Source organism: Phalangium opilio, unplaced genomic scaffold (genome assembly GCF_054372755.1).
Source record: "Phalangium opilio isolate 3A_F unplaced genomic scaffold, DU_Popi_V2 ptg000528l_1, whole genome shotgun sequence".
NCBI lineage: Eukaryota > Metazoa > Arthropoda > Arachnida > Opiliones > Phalangiidae > Phalangium > Phalangium opilio.
The window spans coordinates 705,483-725,819 of NW_028324242.1; the positions used below are offsets into that span (position 1 = coordinate 705,483).

General features: G+C 37.8%; 2 protein-coding genes across 3 annotated transcripts in view; one reads left to right on the forward strand and one right to left on the reverse strand.

The window, feature by feature from the left end:
- On the reverse strand, window positions 1–5,739 carry LOC149588923 (lysosomal alpha-mannosidase-like). The gene is made up of 22 exons (XM_089861941.1): window positions 5,503–5,739; window positions 5,337–5,439; window positions 4,845–5,018; window positions 4,593–4,786; window positions 4,428–4,533; window positions 4,261–4,358; window positions 4,010–4,198; window positions 3,684–3,954; window positions 3,572–3,611; window positions 3,449–3,518; window positions 3,255–3,374; window positions 3,077–3,193; window positions 2,880–3,006; window positions 2,742–2,815; window positions 2,340–2,677; window positions 2,166–2,267; window positions 2,012–2,099; window positions 1,844–1,942; window positions 1,490–1,726; window positions 1,111–1,260; window positions 263–392; window positions 1–194 (listed from the first exon to the last, which is right to left on the reverse strand). The coding sequence occupies exons 1-22, from the start codon at window positions 5,662–5,664 to the stop codon at window positions 97–99; spliced, it is 3,087 nt and encodes a 1,028-aa protein (XP_089718067.1). The 5' UTR covers window positions 5,665–5,739; the 3' UTR covers window positions 1–96.
- LOC149588924 (acyl-CoA Delta-9 desaturase-like) overlaps window positions 2,921–20,337 on the forward strand; it is a 25,624-nt gene continuing 8,207 nt past the window's right edge. Inside the window, exons 1-3 of one of the 2 annotated variants that reach the window (XM_089861970.1) lie at window positions 2,921–3,039; window positions 19,214–19,388; window positions 20,048–20,178. In XM_089861970.1, the coding sequence (XP_089718096.1) occupies window positions 3,037–3,039; window positions 19,214–19,388; window positions 20,048–20,178 (309 nt within the window). In that variant the 5' untranslated portion in view covers window positions 2,921–3,036. Of the gene's footprint in view, window positions 3,040–15,038; window positions 16,067–19,213; window positions 19,389–20,047; window positions 20,179–20,337 lie in introns of those variants that run through there. The other variant, XM_089861971.1, reaches the window with a different exon arrangement.

The following is a 20,337-nucleotide window of genomic DNA, read 5'->3' on the forward strand; positions in this document are numbered from 1 at the left end:
AAAAAAGATTTATTGAAATTATTTCGAAATTGGTATTACATATATTTCAATTTTATATTCAATATATATTTGTAGGTATTTATAGGAAGATGAATATTAATTTGGTCGCGAGGAGGTTTTGGGTCGACCGGGTGTCAGAAGCGCCGTACGGATTTGCATCGGCTTCAAAGACACTTCCAATTCCGATTCCAATTCTGCAAAAAAAAGGAGAGAAAACGGTTTCAGGCGCGAAATCAAATCCTCAAAAGAGATTTGAACTGACTAGAATCTTTTTCTCTCATTTTGCCCGCAGTGTCGTCCGAGGTCCAGCGCATGCGTCTCACTCGCTCGATAAATTGATTGGCTCCCAAATTGGTTTCTCGCGCCGAGACGACGTCGAAAGTTGCGAAATCCTGAAACGAGAGAGAAATGAAATTCATCAACCCGCCGTAAGTAGATGTTAGGCTTAAAGCTTAGTTCCCACTTGACCGAAAACACGACGGAAACGCTGCGTAAGTACCTCTGCGCGGTAAAAAAATCTTCCGCATAACGCGACCGAAACAGCTGTCGGTCGGACAGAATTGGTATTCTATGTGTGAACCCAACTAAAATCATGCCGTCGAATTGCTGCGTAAAACGCAATTTTTTGACGCAGCGCTAAAGTTTTCGGTCGTCATTTTCAGCCAAGTGGGAACCTAGCTTTTAAAGGTACAAGTCGAGTTATATCGCGATATATATTGTGAATTTTTATATCTACAAAAGGGCGTATCTTCAAATTACGATTGACGATATTTCTTGTAATTTAATACAAAATTGATTACTCGGGAAAATGAAAATAGGCAAAAAAATATAGTGCCCTATTCATCCCATTTCTTACTGGAGTGTCGTTACTGTAAATTTTTAAAAGATACGTTATAGCTAAAATATTTCTCGTTTGACTTTTAAGAGAAATAACTACCGATCTTGTACACGAGTACGTTACACCCTCCCTTTAAAACTATGCCAAGAGTTGAGACGCGGTTCGGATCAGTTCGACAATTTTAGGCGGATATTTTTGACTTGATAGGGCACGAGGGAAATATTCATTCAAATTTTGACGCGCTTAAAATTCGTATAAAACGAGGCTCTTACTTGAAGGGAAAATGTAACTGGGTTGGATAAGACGGGGTCTTCGTCCTTTTCAAAACGGTGTTCCACCCTCGCCAGGATACTTCCGCCTTTCCATTGTTCCAATGTCAAAAGGTGAACGTTCGGCGGAAGTTCGCTTTTAAGACCGGAAAACTATAAGTACATTGATAGTGATTAGGCCTATCACCGGAAGTTAGGCTTATCTCGGAATTCGTGGAGGGGAGTAACGGGAAGAAATTCATGCGTTGTCTGCAACAAAGGCCAAAAATATGTAATGTAGCAGACGACAGACGAATTTCTTCCCGTTACTCCCCGAGTCCCCTCTACGAATCCCGAGATAAGCCTAATGATTTAGGAATCATTGCCAAAGGAAAATGCGAACCTGAGTTTTATAGTTTTTCGCGTAATCAGCTTTGGAGCCTTCGTAATTGGCAAAGGAGAAAGATGGTCCCGCGAATATTTTTTCCGTTTGGTTCTTGTAGTTGCTGGAAGCCTCGCTGACGTCGTCCATGAGTAAATAATGCGTACCCAAAACTACGAGTCCTTCGCCGTTAACTCCCGGTTCGTTAAGTGGCTCGGAAACACCGAAACTGTCATCGTGGAGTAGTCTTCGATGAACCTTTGCAAATCGAACGCGAAGCGTTAAAAGATTTCATCTCCCGTAGCCCTTTTTAAGCTGAGAAGATCAAATACTACGAGACTAAAGTACAGCCAAGCCGCTCAAATACTATCGTACCATGAGTTCGATAGATCCATCCGAACTACTCGCGCCTCCTTGCGCCCGATCAGGTAACACTGTCATTTGGGTTTGTTGTTTAGTAGATCTGTCTTGCCCCTTTTTAAAAAAAAATGATAAATATATATTTTAACGAAATCAAACTTTAGGCTCTCAAAACTGGCCTACTTTGATGAAAATGTGGCTGTTTATGGGGTAATAATTTTCTGACACGGGTTCCGTTCGGTTCAGTTTGAAAGTAGGTCTAAAATCCCGCCTATAATTGATCAAAGGTTAAAGCGTAGCCCACTCGATCACGCGCGCGAAGCGTAAGACATCTTACGTTCTTTCTAGAGTTTCGCGACCATTGGAGTCGGTGTAAAATTTTCTTCCGCTTTTAATTTTTGAGTCGAAACGTACGACTACTTCCTTACCAACGTTGTCCCTGTTAAGTAAATAAATCTATTGTCGCGAATCTATCGTCCGCTTTGTTTGAGAACGGATACTAAATACTCACTTAACCGGTATGGGTCCAACAACCCATTGGAATTCGGCAAGATTTTGACCTTTATAAACCCTAATTACTTGCGACAGCCAGGAGTTGTACGTTTGGTGTATTTCTTCAACGAGAGGTCCCTTAAGCACCTTGACCTTGACGTTTGCGGATAGATTTACGGGTGTGGTTCCGTTTGGTCTAAAAATGTAGGCCCCCGAAGCTCTTCTGTCGAAACGCGTATTGTCACCGTTCATGGCTTTGTAGTAATGGAAAGACTGAGAGACCGGATGAAGATAGCCATTTTTATTGCCGTACTCTCGAAGTAGACCACTTTGACCATCGATAACCAGGGCTACGCGCTGCGTAGATAATAGACGAGTGACTCAGTTTAGCGTTACCACGAAATTATATCAATGAGTTTACGTCATTCTGGATTCCAACGTCATGGCCACGTTGATTGTATAAGAAACTCATTTGGGCCTTGGCAAGTTGAATACCTAATTTACAATGTACGTACTTATTTTTTGTTTAAAATAATTATAAATGACAAGTTCGTCTTACTGTTCGATTTTTGAACAAAATAGGTGACGTAACCCAATGGAGGTAGGTCGGCTTTGAAGACCAGCTCGTTCAAGGCTTTACTAACACGGCCAGGAATATTAAGTACTGATATTGGAATTGGAACAATCTGCGAAGAATGTAACGTTCGTTATTGGTGATGGTGAGTGCTAGATAAATCTTACTTATTATTTACGTACTTGGGCTTGTACAGCCTCGCCATTAGGGCCAGTAACTTTGTAATTGTTGCCTACGACGGGTAATCGCGCGAAATGACTGCTAGATCTAGCCAATGGGTTATATATGGTAACCGCCACCTGAAAACGTCAATTTATCACGTATCGTTATTATACTTATCAATAGGTATATTTGTTTTACCGGTTTATCATTTTCGGTTATGGCGCATTGACTTATGTTTAGTAGGTTACAGAATACTTGAGTTAGGGCTGGTTTGTCACTGACAGGCATTAGTTTACCGTAAGCTTCGTTTACAGTTTCCTGTGATTTTTTGAAATATGAAATAATTTAAATATTTACTTGGGAAATACTTATTGGAATTTAGCGGCGCTTACTTGACACGCGGCGACACCTTCGGATAATCGTTGCGCGTAATCGTAAGCTACGTGTTGTCTCTCCGTGCCACTGTAAAGAAACTATTTCTTAAGCGTGTCGGTGTTTAGTGCCACGGAACTTACCTAACGGCGTCATGGTGTTGAGCGACAGCTTGGGCTTCCTCTGTCGTCGCGTTACGTTCAATTATTATTATTAGTACTTGGCGGAATTATTTAAGGCGTCTCAAAAACTTACTTAAAACCCACACATCCCCTTTACTTTCGGGTCCCAAAAGGGCCAAGGCGTCCAATTGCTTACAAACTTGGAGGAAATTGTTAGTTTGCCTAACGTATCCCTTAAGCGCGGGCCGACTCGTAAAGTAGCCAGTCCAGAAGGCGTGAGGGTCACTGGCGTATGGGAAAAAGTCGTCCGTTTTTTCAGTCCAGCTTGCGTTTGCCTTGTTCAAGGAATTTAAGTAACAAGATGGCGTCGAGTAGAAGAGATTTACTTTGCCTCCAGTCGTTTGCTGTTCAGAGATATTGTTAAATATATACGATGACCACTCGCTCAGTCTTACGTACTTGTTTGTTGACGTATTTTATAAGTTTGTCCAAGTTTTTGTACCACGTGTGGGCGTTTTGGTAGTTGAAATCGTTTCCCATTGTAATGATTAGGTTATTGGTGCCGTATTCTTTAGCTTGCTCTTGAACGACGTGAAGAAATTCACTGACTCTTCTATCCACATTGTAGTCTTTAAGCTTCGGGTCGTCCTAAATAGATTTACCGTAGCTTTAAACGTCTCAAAAAGACTAGGCTGGCTTTACGCGTTTACCATAATTGGTTCATCACCGCAAAAAATGTCAAAACAAAAGCCAGCTGGTGGACTGTAGGTGTTGGGCAGTATTCCAGTGAAGAGATCGGCTTCCTTGCCTGCCATACGTTATTTGAAGTTTATTAACCCCGCTAGCCGTGTCTATGGTTTAGAAGCTCTAATTTTACCTAAGCTAGGGCTGCTTTTCCATAAAAACTCCATAGTCTTAGTCTCTTGTCTCGTTGTTTTGTCCTCGTAGTCTATTCTTCCCAGAAATAATCCATCGAAAGACATCTGCAATCGATAAAGATGGTCTTGAAATGTTCAGGCGTCAATTTTAACCCTATAAGTACTTGGGCGAATAAAGAGGCCTGTTCTCTGGAATGGCCAAATGGGTCAATTTGCCAACCCACTCGTGGTCTTCCGCATTCTCCGAAGGTATCGTTGAGGAATTTGAATCCAAAGGTCATTTGGTCAATAATATCGTTGTAGTGCGTGGTAGCTTCGTCGTTCATACACCATCCACCGCTTACGAACTCCAGTTGACCTACGGAATAGCGGTGTCCTTAATATTTGAGTCAGTGGACGGATGATTCGTAGCTTACCCTGGCGTACGAGTCTTTGTACTTGATGCCTTAAATGGTCTTTTTGTTCCCTCCACCATCGATAAAAGAAACCAGTTTCGACGTATATAAATTTTTTAGCCGGATCGTGAAGTAATTCTTGGACAACTGAATCTAGAATGTACTGAACTCCGGCGTTGGCGTATCCCTGTTGAGCTACGAAGTTACAAACAAAGAGCCGTGTTTGCTACAATTTGTATCTAGCATGTACTAGGATCGTAAGCTTATAAGAATACGTTCCCTAAGTATGAAACTTCGTAATGCTCGAGAACGACGGAAGCGAGAATTGCCTACACTCGGTCATTTTGCAGTCCATCTTCCTATTTAGTCTTGACCTCGAATCTATTACCTAAGTCACTTCGTGACAACCTCTCGGTAACCAGTGACTTATGGAACGTATCTTACGCTAGGACTAGGACTAACATGAATAGGAGCTCTAGTCTATATTTTACATTCTCAGTGCTAAGTACTTACAGCCATAATAATACTGGTCAACTGTTTTCAACCATCCGACATCATCGTGTGTATGGCAAACTATATGAACGTTGATCATTCCATCAATTCCCTCGTTGCAAGACTATAAATGAAACGTTATATTTAATTCCGATCAGCGCTTACAATTTACGTAACTTGAACTTACGTCGTAACCGCATTTTGATACTCGTTCCGAATTTTTAATGGGTAATTCGGAACCAATTGATAAACTTCCGTCTTGAACTATTTCGTAAGTTTCAGATATACTGGCACTGTATCCCAGACGCGAACATAGGATGAATACTAAGGGAACAATTAGCGAAACCATGGCTAAGTATTTGGGTCCACTATACCAGGCACCCCCGTCCGTTCGTCTCTCGATTTTAGTCGAAATCACTCGAAATACTTGCTTTTGTTTAGTTATCAGCCCTGATTTCGATATAGTTCAATTGTTAAGCACTTTTCTTATCGGACAAACGCGCAGCTCCAATAAGATTTAAAATTGACTGTTACTGGGTTTGGTTACTTTTTATTACGAGATCTTTTTCTATTCGTGACAACCGAGTACTTGGTGGTTAAATTCGTACATTAACTCGTTGTCAGATGATAATTTGGTTCCTCTCCGAGATTCTGCGGGCAGCTCTTATCTAGAAATCTCGGTAGAGTTACGATTGGAATTACTTCTAAATCGTCATCTTTATTAATGCTGACACTCGTTTAACTCGGCGTTCATTTATTTAGTAAAGTTGTACCTTATTTTCTATATTTTAATCTAAATATATACGAAGTATACGGTTCGTAGTCTACGTACATTCCGCGTGTATTTATCTCTATGAGCACGCGCCTCTACTACATTCGACAGTTACGGGTTTCATAAATTACCGGAAGTCATTTTATAAATCCAATTCAGTTTCCACGGAGCTAAACACGTCAGCTTTAGTTAGTTCGCGAACGTGTACGTAATTCATCTTACAAGTACATTTCAATTAATTTTAAAGTATAAAAATGTACTTACCTTAATCCGGAAGATTCCGAGTTTATCGCGCTTTACCCGTTATGGTCTTAAAAGCGATTAAATAAATTATAATTCAGAATTAGCTAGCAATTTCAAATCAAAAGTTTATTTATGGCTTATATTAATTATCTATTATACAGTGTGTTTCTGATAACCGGTTCTTTTGAAAATATTAATTAACCAATCTTCGTTACGAGTGACTCGGAATGAACCTTAATTAGCGCTTCTTGTTCGTGTCCAATGATAGTCACTTGGCATAAATTTGAAATACAGGGCACCCAGAGGTCCTATAATTCCTATAAAATCCTAAGTTGTTAGTATGGTTGGATGGGGGATAAATTGGACTATTACATACTCAAAGGACATCCCCGTATCTCTACTAGAAACAGAGTTAAGAGCCTCCAAAATTTAGTGTAATGCTATTCCTATGGAGGGGGTTGTTTGTTTACGTTTTGCTTAATTACTCGGCCCCTGTTTATCGTAGCCCTAAGTTGTTAGTATGGTTGGATGGGGGATAAATTGGACTATAACATACTAAAAGGACATCCCCGTATCTCTAGTAAAAACAGAGTTACGAGCCTCCAAAGTTTAATGTTTAAAATCAAAAGTAACCTAATAGCAATAAGTGAGACAAAAAATAAGTTGACGACAATATTGAGGTAGCCTCAAGTTTAAAGTATCCATGTATGGGGAGCAAAGAGGACTATAACATATCCAAAGGAAATCCTCGTATCTCTAGTAGAACAAGAGTTATGAGCCTCCAAAGTATAGTGCGAAAATCATAAGTAACATAATAACAATAAGTGAGACGATACCATAAGTTGACGAATATTTTGCTTAATATCTCGGCCCCTGTTTGTCGTAGCCCTATGTTCTTAGTATGGTTGGATGGGGGACAAATTGGACTATAACATACTCAAAGGACATCCCCCTATGTCTAGTAGAACCAGAGTTACGAGCCTTTAAAGTTGGATGTGACGCTTTTCTATGGCATGTTTTTGAAAATTTGGCTTAATTACTCGGCCCCTGTTTGTCGTAGCCCTAAGTTGTTAGTATGGTTGGATGGGGGACAAATTGGACTATAACATACTCAAAGGACATCCCCCTATCTCTAGTTGAATCAGAGTTACGAGCCTCGAAAGTTTAGTGTAATGCTATTCCTACGGAAGGGTTGTTTGTTTACATTTTGCTTAATTACTCGGCCCCTGTTTGTCGTAGCCCTAAGGTTTTAGTGTAATGCTATTCCTATGTTTTTGAACATTTTTCTTAATTGCCCGGCCCCTGTTTGCGGCACTGTTTCTTAAAAAAACTAAGAAGTAATAATTTAGTGTACTATATAATCCTATAATTCTGTAAAACTGTCCTATAAAATCCTATATTTCCATCAAAAAATACCTATAATTCCTATAAAAATCTTCGAAATTCGGCTGGGGGTCCTGGAAATATTTTCCTCGTTGAAAACGCTTTGTTAAAGGATATTTTTATAATTCACTACCTCATTATAATTTCGACCAAGTCTATTCTTATAAAATTTGAACCAAATGGGCTGGCTCTCTAGCGAGGCTATCGACTGCTTTATTCGCAATTTATCTCTTTAAAACAAAGGAGAAAATGCTTTTTATATCGCGATTCAATCGAAAACTATCGTTTATACGCTTGATTAAACTAATGACTTTGGAATATTTTCTACGGAATTTTTAAGAATGTATAGAAAACAAACTAAATGTAAAAGATTTCGGCGCGCAATTTGTCCGCGAATTACGTAGATAACAATAGAGAATAATTCAAAATTTCGCTAAAAACGATAGAATTTTTCACTCTCAAATTCGTGGTTTATCAAACAATACCCTTTTCGAATTGTTTTGACGTTAAAAGATGTATTTGTAAGTATAATTTAAGCTCGGAAATAACTTCAAAATAGTCGAAATGTAATTGAAAGCCTTTTCAAAGAATGGATACTGAGAATTTTTAAAAACCAAGAATAGGGACTTGGCAATACTACGTCACGCAACGTCAGGCTACCTTCCACTAGTGCTAAAAAAACATACCAGGAGGAGGGGCTTATATAGCTTTCATTCTGTTAAAAAAAACATACCATAATGGCGCTGGAGGCGGAGTTATAAGTGCTTAGTCCCTTTAAGAGAAACACTGAGTAAAGTGGTTCGCTCCAAATTTACCTCGCGTGCTAAATTCGACTTGAATTGATACGCTAAACTCTAGAAAGTTTTAGTTTATTATTAAATTTACAGTTTCGTTATCTAATTCCTATAAAATTCAACGTCTAGGCCTGAATTAAATCGTATGTTCGTAAGATATCTTCCGTAAGTATGCCACTGGTTACTGAGAGCTCGTGACGAAGTGACGTACGTGAAACGTCGTATTGCTAGTAAGTCTGTAGCATTTCGACGTATATGAAGTGCCATACTTATGGAAAATATCTTACGATTAAATTTAAGATCTATTTTAAAGGAATTGGTGAGCCATCTCGTGTTGATGAGAAAACGAATTCACGCTTGGTTACTTATCCGTTCAAGGGATTAACCGAGTTACATTTCCCCGTAACGCGGCGCCTTTTTAATTTAAATTAAAGTAGTTCATTGTAAGGGAGGCCGTAATAACTCTTTTTTACACTATACAGTACGTTAAATCAAAGTAGCTAGTTGGTCGCGTCGAAAAAGTCTATTATAGAGTCAGCTCCGTAATAATATGACCGTGACGTTTTACTTTGGGAAACTAACGAGTGTCAAAAACTATTGAATTAATTTAAATGTTTTTATTTTTTGTGCCCCCCCCCCGGCTGTAGAATGTACTGTAGCGTAAAACCTTTACAGTCACAACTATATGCCAACGACGAAAATAATATTTAAAATTAATATATACAAATACAAGTCATTGTATATTTGGGCCCTAACTCTATACTTAAAAGGTTTTTGGCAACGATCCTGGCTTTCTACATTTTACCAGAAGGATATAATACTTATCCTCGAGAGAAGTGTACCACCACAACGCCGGTTAATTGTAACACGAGGATACAGAGTAGAGATGCGAGTCGGTAATTTACAGTCCGTAAATTACCGGTATTTTACCAAATACCGCGTAAATTACCGATTTATATCTTACCGTAATTTTAAAATAGTAATTTACCGGTAAATTACCGCGGTAATAAGCCTGTTAAAGCGTAAAATACCATAAATTACGGTATTTTTTGTAATTTCAAAATTTTAATCGGTAATTTACCGGTAAATTACCATTTTAAAAAATTACGGTAATCACATCTCTAATACAGAGTGTCATCCTTCTCCAATTATCCTCTTCTGATTTTACTAACTCTATAAAATATTTTTAAACAAGAGCTAGAGTGTCAGCTGACAGCGTCTCAAGGTTTTTTCTGGTTCTTCCTACAATGTTCCTTATAGCATCGCGTAAGAGCGTTAGAATCTTGAATCTGAATGAAAAATAGCTGGGATGTTTTACTATTTATATCTAGTCTGTAATATTGTTCAAAAGAGTTGTAAATTTGTACGAGTGTTCGGACTGGTCTCCGTGGCCAATGGTCTTTCAAAACGGCGGCAATAAATGTTACGCTAAACTATTCAAAACTTGGACTAAGTCAAAAATATAGGATATAATAGGACCTTTCATGCAATTATGGGATAATATAGGACCGATTCAAAGATAGAGAATTTTTTATAGGAATTATAACGCCTTTATATTATTGCAGCAGTCACTGATCAGGGAGGGTGTACACTCTGTATATGGTTTATGGAATATAGGACCAGATATAATAAAATCGAATGATAGGGCAATATCTTATTAAACTCAAACCGCGGCTTGAATTCCAAACACGAATTATTGCAAACAATCAATCTCCCTCCCTCCTTCTTACGGTTCATAAAATTAGCTTTATTTCTATGTTAATTAGTTCCGTCTTTTCTACTTGGGGAAAGAATTGAGGGATCTTGATACTAATCGCGTTCCTTGATTTCCTGTTTACTGAGCCTAAATCATTAGTACATCAAAATGCGCGGCTAAACCGCTGACTTATGAAAAGTATTATAGGCTTATGGTTGATTGGTATGCTCAATTATACAGGGTGTTTCTGACCCGTCTACCAACATGTTCTTTAGGCAATTTTGAATCGAAAATGTTCTATTTCCATTTTGCCCTGACTCCCCCCCCCCTTTACCGGGTAAATTACCGAAAAATTACCGTAATTTATGGTATTTTATACTTTCACAGGCTTATTAAAATGACGGTAAGATATAAATCGGTAATTTACGGACGGTAAATTACCGAGTCGCATCTCTATTCAGACCAGGCAGACGCGTCACAAACACTCTGTATGATTACGAATTAATAATTCATCGGATGCTTTTTTATCTTTTCTTTCAAGTGCCATTATTTGGGAATAACGTTTTAGGATTGCAAAAGTGTATCAACTCTAATCTAACCTAGTTGATTAGAAATTTAAAAGCGAGCTTACGTCTCTCACCCTCCCTTCAACCATCGAATTTTTGCAACAAGTAATCAATATATCGACTTTACGCGTTGACATCTTTTAATTGGAAAGGGTTATTAATAATTTTTAGGTATAGGTAAATAACGCCACCGCATCTTAATTAATAAGATTAAAATTGGTTACAAATCGACGGTTCCTCGAAGTGTCTTTAACTCTTTCGAAATTTCGAGTATTTTAAAGGCCGACATCCAGCAGCGAAAAGGGTTCTAGCGAACTGAAAACCGAGCATCGAGACTAACACTGGAGCGACCGTGCCGATTTTCGAATCCCCGCTGGGGCAAAAGATGCAAGGGTTCTCGCAAACTGAAAGCCGTGCAATGTGGTTCTAGCGAACTAAAGATACGCGATAGAGAATTTCCTTCAGGGGAAAGCAAAAATTCGAGAGGAAATAAATTTAAAAGGATTTCATTTGTTCATCTTCAGTTCGCAAGAACCCTTCCAACCAACTTTTGCCCCAGCGGGGATTCGAAAATCGGCACGGTCGCTTCATTGTTAGTCTCTATGCTCGGTTTTCAGTTCGCTAGAACCCTTTTCGCTGCTGGAAGTCGGCCTTTAAAATACTGGGAGCTGGAAATTCGTGCATTTCATTATTTAAAATGTGCTAAAATTTAATAATTACAGTTATTTACAAGTTATTTGCAAAACAAAACACTCGAGAAATGGTTGACGACTTAAACCGTAATTATATTTAATTTATTCGCGCATTATCACGTTCAAGGTTGTAGAAAACGGCAGCGGATGAGGTAGCTATTGATTATTAAACTTTTATCAAATCTCTTGTTTATTATATATATAGTTATCTCGGCTTCAAGGTCAAAATTAAATTTCAATACGATCCAAATAATTACGATTAGTTAAATTCGCGCGTTTCATTATAATTTTTTAAAAAGGCCATTCTAATCAATTTCTCGATTATCTAATAATTTGGGGAATTTTAGCGTCGCTTTTTGAAAGTCTCATCAAATTTTGGATTTTGAAAGCGAAAAGCGATACTCTGTTGAAAGATTATGCCAACTGTAATCTTGACAGTCGCGTTGTTACCCTAAAATTTCAGCACGTGAGGACAAAATTGCGCGTAACGTTGCTAATGCTTGAAATATAAATGCCCTTGAATTCAGAACTGTTTTAGGTAATAATAATTCACGTAAAATCTTTCCTCAATTACCAAAAATATTTTTTCCTATTGGCCAAAAAAAATAATACCCATAACGTAAAATTATTTTAAATTTAGCCAAAAATTGTAGTAATTGAATTGGTATCGCGGGTTATCTTTTACGCGCGGCGTCCGGGGCTAATAACACGTGATAATAGAGGTTGAATTTGTTTGGCTAATTCTAGCTTTTGACGTCATAGATTATTATTGAAAAGCTGACTTTAAAACGAATTTGGGGATGAATTGGCAATTGGTAACTCTCAATTTTTTTCTTAGTGTCCGTACCATAAGTTTATAAGACACGTTCTATAAGTATGACACTACCTATACTTCGAAATGCTAGAAACTTTCAGCTCGAGCTAGTTCGAGAACGACGGAAGCGAGTCAATTGAAGTCCTACACACTCGGTTAACTTTGCTGGACTTGACCTTCCTATTTAGGCTGTATTGGTAAAGCGACGCCTGGTCAGGCGCCGCTTTACCAGAATCGATACCCTTCCTCATTCACATCGTGACAGTTTATCAGTAACCAGTGACAAACTTATCTTACGAACTTACGGTCATACTTAAGGAAGAACGCTCTTGAAGCATTGAGAAACGTAGGAACAAACCATGGCCAATTAACAATGCTAAATTATTGAAATTGGGTGATGAATACGGCCAAATTTTAAACACCCACGGTGGGTTATTATTGTTTATCTATTTTGGCGCCGTATTTCCACACCGCGCCAACTAAATGCGAAAACTAATTACCTATTAGGCCTACTATTAAAATTTAAAAATCGCTTTAGCAGAAATTTAAATACCCATTTAATACCGCTAACAAAACGCGTTCGGAAAATAATTTAAAACATATATTTTAATGATTTTGAGAGTTGTTTTTCCTTAAACCATAAATACTTAAAAATGATGAATAAAGCGCCATTTTCCAAAACGTGCGCTTGCGCAACCTATATAGTCATTTCAAGGAATAAGTAAAAAAAAAAGAACATTTTCGCAAGCTGACAAATATTTGATTCGTGACTCGATTGGTTGCTTTAATAACTACGTCACTATAAGTTTAGATTGAAAAATAGTTATAATCACGAAATAGTGACAGCTACGTTAGATGGCTTAGCCCTTCAAGATGTCAGTCTATAATTGATGGTGTAACATTTGCGGAAAAACACCGAGTTCTTTTCCTCTTACCTTAACTCGGCAATAACAAGCGCGTAATTACAAATGAAATTCTTAATTACCCCTTGTTTATTAAGAAACGGAACATTTTTTGTCCAGTTTAATTTTATTTCTAAGATACGAGAAGTATCGTATGTTCATCGTATGCTAAATACGTTATCTACATACGTCTGCAAAACGGTCCCTCTTAAATTACAAAATCAAAAAAAAGTTCAATCCTTATCAATTAAGTATAGCCAAGATGAAATAAATATCACGTGGACGCTCCTTTTGCAGGCTTGTCCGCAGCTACTCGAGTCGCAAATTCTATTTTTAGAAATCGCTAAAGACGATGATATAATAATTTCTGCTAACTCGAGGTGTCGAACACTTGTACATCTTTATGTCTCGTTCTCCCGGCTCGAAGATCGGATGCGAAGGTGAATGAATTATCTATTTAGAGGATTAAAGCTTGGCGAGTGTTCCACGTCTACGCGTATCTCTTATCAATCAATGAGACCATATGTAGAGATTTCAAGTTGTTTTTTTTGCGTGTGTAATTGATTTTTAAAACGCGTAATGTCTCGAGTACCCGTGAGAAAGTCACGTAATCCTAATTAGATATATTAATGGATGTTTTTGTTTTAACAAGCTATACCCCTTTTAATTAATACGCCTAATGATTTTTAAATGACTTTTTAAGTATTCGAATTACGTTTTTTACGCGTAACATTTATTACCACTTGGGCTTTTAACTCTCAAAGTAGGTAACTATTGTAAGGAATCGTCGTGATCGAGAATAGGCCTAATTTTCAAAAACAATATCGAGTGGTAATTATTTTAAGGATATTTACGAGTATTTTAAGGGGAAATTTATGAGGATATTTACGGGGCCATTTCCTGGTGTGGTATTTTAACCCGACAATGTGTTGTGGATTATTAAGTATAACGTTTCAACTCGAGTATATCTTTCCGGAGAGTCCCGGTTAAGATTATAATAATTGGCGAACGTATCTTTCACATTGTTAACAAAAGATATTAAGCGCAGTCGCCCAAGCGGCAACTTTTTCTTTATTGTATAATCATCCGGCTCTATTAGGTCTCGAAACGGAACTACAATCATAAGACAATCTTTATCCACGCACGCATGGTCTCGTACTTATGGAACGTATCTCGTGAACGTCCGCTACAATAAACGATTCTTACGTTTTGTTTTCTCTATAACCCCGGAACCTTTGACCCGACGTCAAAGGGATAACCGAGGGGTTAGTCATTCTCCAAAATTTTGTACACCTGATTTCTGATTTCTGAATTTTTATGTGAATTCCGTTGATTACTGAATGAATTTCTTGATTTCCGTGATTACGATTATTTTAGGTGATTTCCATAATCTTTACAATGATTTCCCGTTATTGCCGCAGATTACTCGAGATTACTACTTGAATTCCACTGATTACTCGTGATTACTATTTGAATTCCACTGATTACTCGTGATTACTATTTGAATTCCACTGATTACTCGTGATTACTATTTGAATTCCACTGATTACTCCATTTCAACTGATTACGATTTTTATTTTGGATTTTCAAATTCCTCGATTGATTATGCGTGATTATTTGACGAAATATGTGATTACCGAGATGATTACAAAAGATTACTAGGAAATCATGTGATTATTTCTGATTCTCTCAATATTCCATGTGATTTCCAGTGATTATCGGAGATTCTGATTACTCACAAAATTGATTATGATTACTTATGATTTTCTTAGAATTCTAGAAATCAAGTAATCGATTTCGGCGGTTTTGTACACCTGATTACTCAAGTGACTAGCCCCTCGGGGATAACCCCTTTGTCGAATGATAAATGGGAAGATGAGTAAACCCCTTAATTCCACGTAGACTTAAGCGCTATCTGTCGCGGTATTGTATAAGAAGTTTGCTCGCTAAGAAATTTCTTACGTAGAAGAACTCGTAAAAATCTGATGATTGGAGAAGAAAGCCGCGTTTCATCACGTGAATGCGTCGTGGACAAAAAACGATCACGTGATTATCTAAACAAAATATCAGGCGCGAAAAGAGGTTGAGCGCTTTCGGCTCTAACTACTTCTCCCCCAGTGTCGAGGTCAAACCAGAATACAATCGAGTTACACCGAGTATACCGGTATATTTGATAGATACCGAGGTGTATAAAATAGTAGGCGTAAGTGTACATATAGACGCGTCTGTACGGATTATCCTATCCTTTCTTTTGCTGCCGCTGAGAGAGAGAGCGAGAGCTCTAGTCTAGAGATACGTGACGTATTTTTATAAAAAGCGGGGCGGGAGGGTCACCTTTTTCCGATCACGCCATCCCCAGCAACCGGGCGAGCTCTAGAAAAGGCGTCTCGCGCATCACACCACACCATCCTCCGCTCACCCAATCTACCAGAATCATCTCTCTCCTTCCTTCCACCACGCAGCCACGCTCGTGAGTCTGGCAGTTCGGGCGGGCGACTCAGCTGACGTAACGGTTCAAGTCAATTTCTACGATCGCGTTCGCGGCTGACGCGTATATCAGTGGAGAGAGGAACCTCTTTCGAATCATTCTTAAACCCATTACCGCTGAATAAACTAGGCCCTTATCCCTTCGCCATTGCGGGCAATTATTTCAATGTCAACGCGAATTATCCACTTCTTGATACCAGCGGAATAATTGTGTTTTACCCATAGCCCCAAAGCTTACTTCTTTTTTCGGCGTAGAAGATACATTCGCCTTTTCGTTCGTTATACCGGAGTGTGTTTATCCCCGAACATTATTGATTTTTATATCCACCACCAACCACTCTTTGGGCCGGACTAGTCAAAGACAATCTACCACCAACACCACCACCTTCTTCTTGAATAAAAGTAAGTTCATCCAAATGTATATATATTTAAAAAAAACCCGAGACATTTTGAAATTGACAGCTACATCGGGCCTCGGTTTAAGATTAAATATTAGATAATCGATAAAGTTCTAGAGCAGTTTCTCTAGAGCATTCGGCTTTCTATTAATATTTCAACGTATAAAAATGTGTTACTCGGGCTTAAAATAGATTATTGGGTTATGCTTGACCTAGCGCTAAGCCTTATTGTTCAAATAATTTAACTGACCTCTTTCTATATGTTATAGAAATTATAAAAATAGCTGAACGCGTAATGCGTATTCCATTTTATTTCAGTTTTAATCGTGGTGTAGCCCCTATGCCTATGTTTCACCTGTCGCGCATTGATACGGGTCAAAATAAGTCAGCTGTACCGAGAAAATAACACACTGGGGTTGTACGTCACGGGCTTTTCCTTTCAAAATTCCCTAGCATTCTAAAATAATTTTCCCTGACCAATATTATCACCTTTATAATATATATATATATATATATATATATATATATATATATATATATAAATGTCAGAATGTTGTATTTAAAAAAATGGTATTATCCTTATTCCCTAGGCCTAACTCGCGTAACAATTTTAAATTTCTTCCCTGACACCGCGCCACTATTCAAAATCCCTGACTAACCCAAAAGGTACCGTGTCAAGCCCTGTTAACACACGCGTCTATTATTATTTTGTGCTTGGATTTAATGGGTTATTTTTCGCTTTAATTAAGATAATGCAACGCCAGCTTGTACTTAATTTTTGTTCTTTCGTTGACTTTGATGTGTTTACGCGTATATGTACTATTGTTTTGTACGCTTGTACGTTAGTACCGGTACAACGTCAACCTATTATTTCTCCTCATCCCACCTTGTATACTAAGGCGTGTTGAGTGAGTCGAGAGACGGACGCATTGTGAGTGACTCTCGTGTAACGTAAAAACAAACCAAAAACAGTAGACTTATCATAGTTCATTAAATATTCTTTGGAATTTTTTTTTACGAAATCATAGTTAATTTGAAATGGTTTCAAAGATTTCGCGTCAATGCTTAAACAATAAATCAAATGACCTCGACCTTTTCAAACCGTTATCCGTAGAGGTAAGTGCATGGCGGTCGTTAATTAGTCAGACCCGAATTGGCTGGCAACCATGCGGGTGTAGGATTTATTAACAATACGTCTCCAATATGATAATTACGGTTTATCGCCAATATAATTGAATATTTATGTTGCTTATATGGAGATGGCATTGAGCTTATTATTAATTAACCGCCGCGCGTTTTTCTTAGATAACGCTTAATTTTAATTCGAATATTAAATATACCCTATATATATATATATATATATATATATATATATATATATATATATATAGTTCTCTTTAAAATATTTCGTAACTAGGGATTATTTAAATGAACTAAAATTATACAGGTCAGGGAAAACTTGGAAAAACCTGGAAAAGTCTGGGAATTTTAAAAGTTCAGCAAAGTCAGGGAATTTGATTTTAGTTGGTAAAATTTGTGGGGATAAGTCTTTATTGAAAGAGTAATGAAAGTTTCTCCTCATCCTCTCTTCTTAACACAGAATGAACTCTAGAGCAATCCTTAAAAATGCCGTCTAGAATTGTTCTCTAAAAAATCTCTTAGACTGTTATTTATAGTTAAAATGTTTCTTAATCATTTTGGTGCAGCAAATAAATTGGAAAACTTAATGTAGATCGAGTTTATTTAATTATAAGCACTTAAAACGTACTGTAAACATTTACACTTTCGGCCTAAAAAGGGCAGGGAAAATCTCAGAAAAAGGTCAGGGAAAATTTGGTAGAAAAGTCAGGGAATTTGCTTCTGAAAATTGCGTGGCAACCCTGCGTTATAGAAAGAATTTCTTTACAAGAGATTGCGTCAGTTTCGTTAAATATTTCCATGTCGTTAAAAGTTTCAGCTCCCATCCTTTACGCAATAACAAACGAAATAAAAAACGTGACCTTGCTTCGAATTGCAAATTGACTCCCTTTCTCTAGTGGTTTTTTTTCGTCGTTCTATTTTAAATTTATTTTGTTAGCATATCATCTTTTATTTTTTTGGTTTTAATAGTCGCGGTTTGGTGGCAATTTTTATCCATTTCCATTTAAAGGCGCGTGTTACTGACCCGTACGAAATGAAATAGGATCATACGTCTTCCATTTTATAATATCTATATTTTAAATTATACGTCGAGATTTTTTTGAAATGATGTTGTAAGATTTTCATAGAGAAAGAACTGTCGAGGAGTAAAGGGTGGTGTTACCTTACTTTGGTTCCGATTTGGTTACAAAACCGGAAATAGCGCTTAGATAATATCAGTTTTTATCACGGTCTTCCGCTTCTCTATGATTTAAACTCTATGGATGGATTTTTATATAGAGGGCGTCTTTTAGACTGCTTAAATTTATCTAATGTCTTTGGTTTCGTTTTCATTTTTGCTCGTAATCGGAATCGTGTTGAAAGATAGGCATTTCCGTTCGATTAGGCCTAACAAAAGCCGAGTTTACACGAGGCGCTTTGAAACCCGTTTTCAAGCGATTTTGGAAACGTCGAAATGCGAAATTTTGCCGCGTTAATCGTGGAGATCTTTTATGAGCAAATGCATTTATTATTTTAAAGGATGCTTTAAAGAAACCGGCCTTTTTCTAAATATACAAAGAAAAACATTAATTTTTTTATCTTATTACAAAATAAGAGGTTCAATTTAGCAGACGCCCGCGCTAAACCAATGGCGAGTAATAAGATATAATTTTTTAATAATTTTTACTTTTATATTTAAAAGAAGCAGCCGTTCTTTGATGGTATAATCGGTTATGTTACCTAATATTTTCCTTTAAAAATGGATTAGACCCCACCTCTTTGAAACGGTTTAAAACGGTGTAAACGCGGCTTTAATCGCGGCGAGAATAAAATTGTTTCGCGCGTCATAATTTTCACAATTTTCTTTCCAATTTTAAATCTCGAGCAGTTTGCGCCAATTTTGTTCTTTTTTCAAATCTTGAAGCGGGAAAAAAGGCTTAATTCGTTAAATTTGAAGGAACTGTACGACGATTAGCGGCGGCGCTTATATACTTTTCGTGGGAATGGTTCTATAAGGTACTTGTTGTTGCAGATGACTCCGAAAAGCTCAACCGTGACGGAGACCATCGTCGAGGAGAGACCAAAACCAGTTTACAAGAAAGAAATAGTCTGGCGTAACGTCATTCTCTTCGCTTACTTGCACATGGCCTCGCTCTACGGAGTATACCTGGTTGCGACGTCAGCAATGTACAAGACTACTATACTAGGTTCGTCCTCTATATTATTCACTCGCTAGAAACTGAAGATTAAGTTGAAATCCCCTTTAAGTTGAGCGATTAAAAAAAGTATTTGTTTCGCCTAATTTGAATTCTAACCAAAAACAAGCCTAAATATGCTGGGGGGTGGGGGCGGGGGGGGGGGAGTCGGCTTGTCGTCTTACCTACCAGATATTGACCACTATGCAATAAGAAATATAGTTACGAAACATTTATTATTCTTATTTCTTTCCATTCTTTGATTGATCGGAATTATAATATAATACTTCTCTTCTATTATGCCCTTCTGTTGAAACGTACCCTATCACGCTGAGAATCAAGTGGGAGCCACATCGTAGAGCTCTTAGTTTCACCCGAGCCGTAGTAGTTGTAGTAGTAGTAGTAGTGGTAGTAGTTGTCGCTTTCGTTAGATTTTAGCTCGATAGTACCTCAACCCACCAATAGGGGTAACTGAGCTGGGAGATTTTATTTTATCGGGGTCGGATACTTCTGATTTTTTATCTTTGGGGTCGGATACTTTTGAATTTGTATCTTTTGGTTCTTCATATTGATTTTATTTTCAAGTGCTAATTAAATAGATAACGATGTGGCTACTATTTTGGGGGCCAGCCCTTGGGCCATCTTGTTAATATTCCTTTCTCCGTTATTAGCAATTTTAATGTACATGATATCTGGACTGGGCATTACGGCCGGAGCTCATCGTTTGTGGGCCCACAAATCGTACAAAGCCAAACTACCACTGAGAATTTTGCTAGCATTCCTGAACACTTGCGCTTTTGAGGTAAGACACTTTCCCCCCCCCCCCTTCTTAATTCCTTCGCGACTTAAAGCTGACGAACGCGTTTAGCCATGTATTGACCTTATCATAAGTTTATCATGCCCCTAAGTAGAGATATGGATGGCTGCTACTCCTATGGCTCCCTTTAATGAAACCCTATAC